Source organism: Euwallacea similis, chromosome 12 (genome assembly GCF_039881205.1).
Source record: "Euwallacea similis isolate ESF13 chromosome 12, ESF131.1, whole genome shotgun sequence".
Taxonomy (NCBI): domain Eukaryota; kingdom Metazoa; phylum Arthropoda; class Insecta; order Coleoptera; family Curculionidae; genus Euwallacea; species Euwallacea similis.
The window spans coordinates 422,332-432,102 of record NC_089620.1 but is presented as its reverse complement, the minus strand read 5'-3'; the positions used below and the strand labels follow the sequence as shown (position 1 = coordinate 432,102).

The following is a 9,771-nucleotide window of genomic DNA, read 5'->3' as shown; positions in this document are numbered from 1 at the left end:
ACCCTCAGCGAAATCGTAAAACACCTCGGGAGGGATGTGTAAATCGTGTAGGTTTGGTGGCCATTTTGACTGACATTTTGACATTTGAAATCCTGGATTTGTTGTCTTTGAAACTTCTAGAACTGAGAAGCCAAGAACAGAATTTTCCTTTCCTTTCCGATACTGAGAACTTTATTGAATAAAAATGTTTCAAATAATACGCCAAATACAATAAATTCTGGTTTGTTTCTTGCTTTCGTTTCAAATACCTCCTTTTTTGATTAAAACATAAATTTAGAGCTTTTACTATACTTATTTTATTTTATTGCAATAATGAACAATCACCGCATACTCCCCTCTTAGTGACGCTGACGCTCATTAACATCGACGATTAGCCGCTGTATTACATGCTATATCAACGTACAACACCGTTAGCATTTAAAAGCGATGCTCGCACACAGAATCATAACGTGCCGGTATTTTTTTGCAAAACACCTCGAGAAAGTGTACATATTCGTGATTGCAAAATATTTCTCGAAAATGCCGCAATTTTAACGTAAATTGCTTAAACAATTATTGCGACCGCTGATTGCAGTCAGTCATTTTGAAGGAGAACTATTGTAAAGGAGCTCGATACTGGTGCGGTATGGTTAGTCATTTCAATATTCAAGGTGAGTTTCACTTTTTTCATATTTTTGATAAACCAAAAATTAGTCCGAATGCGCTTTTTTGGTTTCCATAAAGCCGCAGTCCGCGCACGCTCAGTTAGGCTAATTGGAAGCAGGCTTTAGGAGGTATTTGTGAGAGGAGAAACGTTATCATTTTTTTAAATGAAATATTTCTTATTTAAGGAAGAAAGAAATTACCCATTTGCGTACCTGTTTCGTTATATAATCTATACACCCGAAAAATGGTGCTCTTATGATTCACTCATAAATGCAAATTTCCCCATTGCTACACATCCAGACAAAGTCTGCTAAAACTACGTTACAGTGACCCTTATGGTGATAACCTCTTTGACTTGTCTTCAGCCACAAGTCGATAAACGGAATCTTGTATTTAGTTCGCTCTTTGATTTTCAATAAAAACTGGGTGCTCAAAACTGACTAGAACCAGAAAATGTCAGTTCCAATGGTTTTGGATAAATCCCTGTTGATTGGTCCAAAACTCCGTAACTGGAGCCTTGATTATTTTGCTGGCCTTTACTGTCAATTTTCTTGTTTGTGCACCACAAAGATAAAATAAACGAACGAACGCAACAAGAGATTTAAACCACTTTAGCAACAACGTCAAATAAAAAATACTATCAAGATAATCCCGTGCAATATTTCTAGTTTTCCATACAGAGTTCAATAAATAAAACCAAAATCTCTTTATTGCCAGCGGTGACACTACACCTGCTAAGCCCTATATGGTGATATAATATACGCAATATCCGAATAACATCGACTTTAATAGCTTATAGTATAAAACTGCGAAAGCAATTGAATTTTTGGAGAGAACAAGTAGTTAATTGTGTGGTGGTTGATAATACCATAGTTGGTGCTAAGGGGCTGAGTTGGGGAAAAGTTCATTTGGGACTTATAAACATACATGCAAAAGTTCTTGACTAAGAGAATCAGAAAATGTGTGATGCTCAAGGTAAATTTTGTTTTACTTCATGTTAAAATACTTGAAGGGAGGTAAAATTGAATGAAATACGAATTAAAAAAATAATAATAATAATTACGAAATTTTATTAAAGAACAATAGAAACGATGAAAATAAAAGTGAATTTAAGGTTTTTTGACAGCAATGCCGAAAATGGATTTAATTTTATCATACAAATTTTAAATTATTTAAAAACTACCTCATCATATTTCATATCAGACGATCGTTCTGTGACCTTCTCACAATGAATTCAGTTTTTCAATACGATCCTGTATTCTTTATTTTGAATTCCATCATGTATTCATTTGGAAATTTATGTGTCAAAAGTCAAAGAACTAATCGAATCAGTGAACCAATTTCAAGATTTAAAAAAATAGATTTACGTTTATATATGTGTAAATTTTGTAAATTTATTAAATTCCAATATGCAGTACGCTAATGGAGCTGACACAACTAGATAACGCATCTTTCTACAAAACATAATATTGAATTTATACATGAAAAATGACAGGCGTAGTGACAGAACTGTTGCAATTTCAGGAATGAGATACGCACTTTTGATGGGACAATTTTCAGAATGTCGTTTTCGATAAGAATGAAGTATCTACATATGTCATTTCTTAAAAAGATGGGATCTCTACATCCTTAAATCTAGCCTGAACTTCTAGAAAAATCAAAAGCGTAGTGATTTTTGGGAGAAATTGCAGGAATAAAAAATAATTTAATAGTTTTGGAATAAGCCTTATGTCAAAATCTGAGACACTATATTTTTTATGCAAATTATTGGTTATTCCATTACTTTATGACAACAAACAGATACATAAAATTTGAGAAAAGTAGACATTAAGCCATTATTTATAACAGAAAAAACTCGTTGTCAGGTGATTTTAAACTAGTAATTATTTAACAATAAATTAGAAGGCAAATTTGCTGTAACTATAATTTAATGATGATTTTGTGACTTTAGAGTATATTTCGTGGTATCATTATTTGATGGTACTTTATGAAAAATTTTATTCTGTCGTTTTTATTATTCAGGATGTTTTTCAGTCAATAGCGATTTCGGTAATTCCGAAAGAAAAACGCTCATAAAGTAAATAAAATCACACACGTACCTAATTGCATTATACAATAGACAAATCTGTTTTTATGACGATATTATTTTTATTTATAAATTTATTAAATTATGTTTATAAAAGTAAAAACCTTAGTAATATTTTTTATAAACATTAAATTTTTTTATCTAAGCATATTGATGTATTTAACCAATTAACAAATTGGTTCCACTACCATTTAATTAGCTACATTGAAAACGTGTTGTAAAATCCAGATAAAACCGGATATGTGTTTATCGAAATCAAGTTTACAAAGCAATTGGGCACATAGTGCTTGTTGAGATGTGTGCCTCATTAGACTTAAGTCAAAGTGACATAAAATTTGCCATAAAACGTTATTGTTACTATATTTTTGTTCATGTATGACATCAGACACTCTTTTTTTAGGCACTTAACAGGCACTACCTTTTTGCTCGTATTTATCGACTTTTTTTAGCTGGTAAATCATTCATTTTTACCAAGCTATAGTTAGAAAGGTTGCTAGTTATTTTTGCGCGAAGGAGTGTCTTTGAGACTGCGACCACAAGATGGCCCGAATGTGATTATCCAGTCCATAATTGTCTTAGCGAACATTTTACCGAAATGCAACTCTTAAGCCCTACGAAAAAGATCATAAACACTTCTGGTCTCTAACTCCAGATTAATTATCCACAGTGCTAATGCATTATAAAGCCTGTACGTAAAAAAATAGGTATAAATGCCTCTTATCTAAAATGCCAGAAAATTTACAAGCAATTTATGACAATAAATGAATCATTGTTGTGACATTTTTGTATATCATAATATGAAATCTAAGATAACTGAAATCACAATGAGGAAATGTCCCAAGCATATCCTAGTTTGCAGATACAAATGCTCACATTTATGACCTTGCACTTGGTTTTCATGTTAATTGACCCTACAGACTAATGATAGCAATAATTTTGCGTCACACAGTTCTTCCTGTCACATAATTTCGCATGTATTGGGGTCACTCAGTAAATTTTCGATATTATTAATATTAATGATAGAGGTGAGCATCATTGTTATATGCGAAACATTATATGAGGTAGAAAAAAATGTGTAAAAAACTGATTTTGAAGCTCAGTATTTACTGGCACAAACCTTTTTTAATGAATACACGATCATTTTCTATATCTAGTCATGAGTATTCACTACAAACTGCGTATTTATGTTCAAATATATATATGTACATATGTTTTCAATTCATTAGTGACATTGAACTGTACTATTCACATTTCAGGTGATAATTTGACAAAAAACAGCAAAGCAAACGGGAAACCCGATAAAAATAACGGTCATGGATTTCAATACATTAATTTTGGTGAAAATGATCAAATGGTAAGTTTGTTTATAAACATACGTTTCTTCTTAACGAACTTTAAACTTGTAGGAGATACAAGGGTTTGTCGTCAGTAAGTTGAGATGCAACATTTGCATGGTTCTGTACTTGCTAACATTGGGAATACTGAGACTTGTTTTCCACTGGTACCCGGTTTTGCACCTGAAAGCCACTCACGGGAAGTGCCACTTGAAGGTGGCCGAAAAATTACTGATAAAGGTATACGAAAAATTGTAGTAAAATTTCAATAAATATTAAAACCACAACTTTCAGGACATATACATTGGGAAAACTAGCACACACTTCGTGAAAAAAATCACTAGTCTAAGCAGGTACATGTAACACCTAATCTCCAGAACGCATAAAACCAATTACTTTTTCAGCGACTCTTTACAAGGAAACTACGCAGACAACATAAAAAAATTGCTAAAGTTCAGACTGATTGATGGAAATACTAGAGGTCTGTAGAACTCTCAATCAATGGTCTCATAAAAACAAGTACTAACCCGTTTTAGAAAAATACCAAATCCGCGTGGTAAATTGCAAGAAACTGACTTACATTTGGGATGAAGACAAGGAAACTTTTATTAAACTTGCAGGCCTAGAAAACGGGATTAGCAGGGCTGGATTGCACCAATTTAAGGGTCTGTCCAGTGAAGAACAAATTCGAAAGTGAGTTCGTTAATGTTTTTTCCTGGCAGAAACTAAAATTTTTTTTAGGAGAATAGTCTATGGTAATAATGAAATAGTAACACCGGAACAGACGGTGCTGCAGCTCTTGGTCCTGGAAGCCCTCACGCCCTTCTACATGTTCCAATTATTCAGTTTATTGGTCTGGCTAGCTGAGCAATACTATTACTATTCAGTTGCCATCGTTATAATGTCGATAGTCGGTATATCCACCTCAATTGTGCAGACTCGGAAGGTAATTTACATTCAAATATAAACTACAAATATCGCATACGATGAAAACAACTAATTATCAGACATGTGAGTCCAAACGTGTTAAATTTTGTTATCGCCCTAAGTGACCCCTTCATTCAGCTGCAAAAAGCAGGAAATGTTTCGCATGTATTTTACCAACAAATACTAATTATTGTAAACATTAAATGCCATAGAAAGAATTTTTAAAATATCAAAGTTCAGTACGGTCACGATATTTCTTTAGATGTTCCTCAATTCTATTATTTTCTCATCGTCACACATATTAGAGTTATTTAAGTATCTGTTATAAACAATAATTATAATGATTAATTTTATGATTTTTTTTAATTAAAAAAAAATAGCAACAACAACGCATTTTTAATCATCATATTTTAATCATCTCGTGCTACGCCGCATCCATTTCCATAGATTTTTCTGAATTTTACCACTTTTATTAAAACAGGGAAATGATAACATTGCTTTTAATCATTGTTTTTGAGGATGGATATCAGAGCAAGGTCCCTATTCTATAGGAATCAGTGAGAATCTCACTGCGCGTATCAGTACTAATGAGTTGCATAGAACAAGAGATGAATTTATTCTCTCCAGGTTTGGACCACAAGATCAATTCACCGGAAATGTTGGGATTGGATGAAGCATCTGTATTTAGTATAATTATAGCAATTTCTGATTAAACTGAAAGGCTTTCATGTTTATGAAATGAAAAAAGAGGAAATGAAGATCGTAACCTGCAATACATCAATATCATAAGGAACTTCACTTTAGTCCTTATATAATAAGGTTCCTGCGTTTTGCAATTTTGGACAAGCAAAGCTGCCACATAAAAAAAAATCTTTAGGTCCTAGACCTTTTATGTTCAAGTTTTTTTTAAAATGAAATAAAGTGAAAAAAATCATTTCAACACAACTAAATCTGGATTAATGGATACTTTGGGCAAAAAAATTAAAATTGCCGATTTTTTTAATTTAAAACGAGAACACAAAACTGTGTTTCTGCTATTAACTAAGCCATCATAAACTAGTTCTTTCACATTTTTTAGAATCAAAAGAACCTGAAAGGCACCGTCAACTTCACGTCAATGGTGACCGTTCGCCGAGAAGATGGAATTTTCGAAGAGACCTCCACCACCTGTTTAGTGCCTGGTGACGTGGTTGTGATACCTTCACAAGGTTGTGAAATGCATTGTGATGCTGTGTTGTTGAACGGAAACTGTATTGTGAACGAGAGCATGCTTACTGGTAACTTTCCCGAAGCTTTTTTGTTTAACAGTACTAAAAAGGCCAATTAAAGGTGAATCTGTACCTATAACAAAAACTCCTTTGGACCACCATGACACACCTTACAGTTTAAAGGAGGACGTCAATCACACTTTATTTTGTGGCACTAAAGTGATCCAAACAAGATCACATGGTAAATAACTATATTTTCAAAAAATAAATAAATGAAATTTATTTAACAGAAAACGGAAAAGTTTTGGCGGTAGTAATAAGAACTGGATTTCTGACCACAAAAGGAGAGTTGGTGAGAAGCATTCTCTACCCCCCACCAGCTGATTTCAAATTCGACAGAGACAGCTATAAGTATATAGCAATTCTAGCTGGAATAGCTGTGCTGGGGGTTATATACACTGTAGTCTCTAAGGTAGCTACAGCATCCATTTGAAATGAAATATACAATTCTATATTCTAGTCATCGAGACAAATAGATCCCGCAGACATCGCCATTAAAGCCCTTGATATAATTACTATTGTCATCCCTCCAGCCTTACCAGCAGCTATGACTGTGGGCAAACTATTCGCCCTGCACAGACTTAAACTATCCAAGATTTTCTGTATTAATTCCAGGGTGATTAATGTGTCTGGATCTGTAAATTGTATATGCTTCGATAAGGTAGAAATTAAGACTAAATATCAAACTCTTTGTCACTTTGCCAAACAAGATAATTTCCATAGAAACAATGAAACCAAAGTAGATCATCTCCTGGATAATTATCTTCCCGGCAAAGTTGTCAAGATATTGATATATTCAACTTCAAACAACTTAAAATTTAGACAGGAACTTTAACTGAAGACGCATTGGACATGTGGGGCGTGGTTCCGGTAGTAGAGAAATACATTGGAAATCCTATAAAGAACATTGAGATGTTAACGAGCAGTTCTGACTTGTTTCGCGGAATGGCAACGTGCCATTCATTGACTTCTATAGAAGGGAAAATTGGAGGGGATCCTTTGGATGTCAAGGTATTGAAGTATAAGGGCGAATAAATTATAGTATGGGCAACTTTATCAGGAAAATAGTTCCGATGGAAACCTAATAAAGCTTTATTTTATAGATTCCGTGATAATTATTCTCTTGATAAATTTAATCAGGCCTTGATTTTTCGGTACTAAACGTGCACATTATTTTTTAACCGGTAATTTACAGATGTTTGAATCGACAGGATGGATTTTCGAGGACAATCATCTTCAAGGAAAAAACTACGGTGATTTTGTGCCTGCATGCATCGTGAGGACGAGCCAAACCAATGGAAATGGCGTATGTCTTAAACTACTTCAAACTAAATTCTTTTCCGTTATTATAGAATTTTGCAGAGTATCCACGAAATCGGCATTGTCAAGCAATTCCACTTTTCCTCCACCTTACAAAGAATGTCAGTGATAACCAAATCACCTGAAAGGGAACAGTTTGAGGTGTTCTGCAAAGGGTCACCCGAAAAAGTGATTTCATTGTCCAATAAGGTTTCAGTGCCAGAGGGGATACATAGAACTTTGAAGGAGTATACTGAGCAAGGATATAGAGTTATAGGTATTGACAAAATTTATTTAAAAATCTGAATAACTTGTAAATAAATACCTAGGTCTCGCAAGTAGACAATTGCCTCAAGATTTACCTTACGAAGCAATAAGCAAATGCCATAGAGACGATGTGGAAAAAGATCTTCGATTCCTAGGACTGTTAGTGTTAGAAAACCGCCTAAAACCCCAGAGTGAGGGAGTGATAAGGGTCCTCAAAGAAGCTAGGCTTAAAGTCGTTATGATTACAGGTGAGATTTCCACATTGCACTTATTAGTTGTTCACAACTAGAGCAAAAATTTATATATATAAAACATCAGGTTACAATTGGACCAAAGTGAACTAAAATTGATGATTCAGACGATTCCAAAGCGATAACTCAAACGGCAGGTTTTCTGGATTAATTTTAGGCGACAACATCCAGACTGCAGTCACTGTGGCTCGGGAATGCCACATCATCGACGAATCCTGCACCGCCATTGAAATCTATGCAGAAGAACCCACAAAACACGAATCTGCAATCATAAATTATCTGGCTTTAAAGAAACCGCCCACTCAGGTAAAATTTGACTATAACAAAGCAACCATTTTACTCCTTTTTCTATAGGGTTACAAAAATGGAAATATCAAAGATATAGAATCTGCAAGTGAAAATAATCGGAAATACTACTTTGTGGTCACTGGTCAAAGCTGGTCGAACGTGGTCAAATATTTCCCGGAATTAATCCCGAAAATAATGATCAAAGGAGCGGTTTTCGCTCGCATGTCCGGGGCACAAAAGGCCCAATTAGTGGAGTATTTGAAGAATTTGGGCTACTACGTTGGTAAGTTTTAATTATTTTAATGAACTTAGAAATAACTATAGTTTCTGAAGCTATGTGCGGAGATGGAGCTAATGATTGCGGAGCCCTTAAAGCAGCGCACGTAGGGATTTCCCTCTCAGAGGCAGAATCCAGCGTAGCCTCCCCTTTTACATCTAAAGAAGCGAACATTTCCTGCACTCCCAAAATTATCAAAGAAGGAAGAGCCGCCTTAGTCACCTCGTTCGGAGTATTTCAAATGATGCTCTGCTACAGTTTAACAGAGTTCACTTCTGTGATGATTCTTTATGCCATAGACACCAATCTAAGCTCCATGCAATTTCTCTTCATCGACGTATGTTTAGTATTAAATTTTGCAGCCACTTTTGGGAGGACTCAGGCCAATCCAAAACTAGCAAAAACACCCCCTAGAACCAGCCTCCTAAGCTTCGTTCCTCTATGCTCAATCACATTATTCATGCTCCTTGCAGCAGCCTCCCAACTCTTCTCCTATCATTACATTCAAACTTACAAATGGTTCCACTCCTTCGAGTACGACCCTAGTGAAAGTGGCATCACCACCTTCGCTCCGTCTTTCGAAAACTACGCCGTTTATTGCACCTCAATGTTCCAATACATCACCATGGCCGTAACGTTCTCTAAAGGAAAACCTTACAGAAAAAACATCTTCACCAATTTAATCTTCATCTTTTGCCTTCTGGGAATGACAATCATTTGCGGCTATATGACTTTATTCTCTGGTGATTGGCTCGCAGAGGTGATGGAGCTGCAAATGCCCACTGAAATGGACGGCAGGTGGATGTGTATTTACGTTGCTTTGGTGACGTTTGCAGCCTGCTATATCGTGCAATGTTTCCTGGTAGAGGTTGTTTTGGAGAAGGCAATAGAGCCAGCATTCAGTAAATGTTCAAAAAATAGAAAGGAATATGTGGATGTGGCCAAAGAGTTGCGTAATGACCGCTTATGGCCACCTACCAGTAGAGAGTCGCTGAAGTTTATTAAAATAAATGAAAAAATGAATGGGGTTGATAATGTGGGGTTTGTGGATAGTGATGAGGAATTGAAGAGTGTAAGGTTGTAGCTTGTTTTGTGGATTATTTTAAATAAATGGATTATTGTTGATAGC

The 9,771-nt window shown here is 35.0% G+C and overlaps 1 protein-coding gene across 1 annotated transcript; it reads left to right on the top strand.

Annotated features, from left to right (window-relative positions):
* Positions 1 to 400: 400 nt before the first annotated feature.
* On the top strand, positions 401 to 9,749 carry LOC136412350 (polyamine-transporting ATPase 13A3-like). Its single transcript, XM_066395400.1, has 18 exons — positions 401 to 650; positions 3,988 to 4,085; positions 4,138 to 4,305; positions 4,360 to 4,418; positions 4,470 to 4,546; positions 4,602 to 4,758; positions 4,807 to 5,011; positions 6,071 to 6,269; positions 6,322 to 6,441; positions 6,491 to 6,672; positions 6,721 to 6,921; positions 7,083 to 7,271; positions 7,456 to 7,566; positions 7,623 to 7,836; positions 7,889 to 8,074; positions 8,235 to 8,383; positions 8,432 to 8,648; positions 8,699 to 9,749. Exons 1-18 carry the CDS (start codon positions 626 to 628, stop codon positions 9,724 to 9,726), a joined length of 3,585 nt encoding a protein of 1,194 aa, XP_066251497.1. The 5' UTR covers positions 401 to 625; the 3' UTR covers positions 9,727 to 9,749.
* Positions 9,750 to 9,771: the final 22 nt, after the last annotated feature.

Excerpts from the sequence above, each read along its gene's own strand:
- LOC136412350 (XM_066395400.1), top strand. The coding sequence starts at position 626 with ATGGTTAGTCATTTCAATATTCAAG. Across the intron at positions 5,012-6,070 it reads CAATTGTGCAGACTCGGAAG|AATCAAAAGAACCTGAAAGG; the intron begins GTAATTTACATT and ends CACATTTTTTAG. Across the intron at positions 7,837-7,888 it reads GCAAGGATATAGAGTTATAG|GTCTCGCAAGTAGACAATTG; the intron begins GTATTGACAAAA and ends ATAAATACCTAG.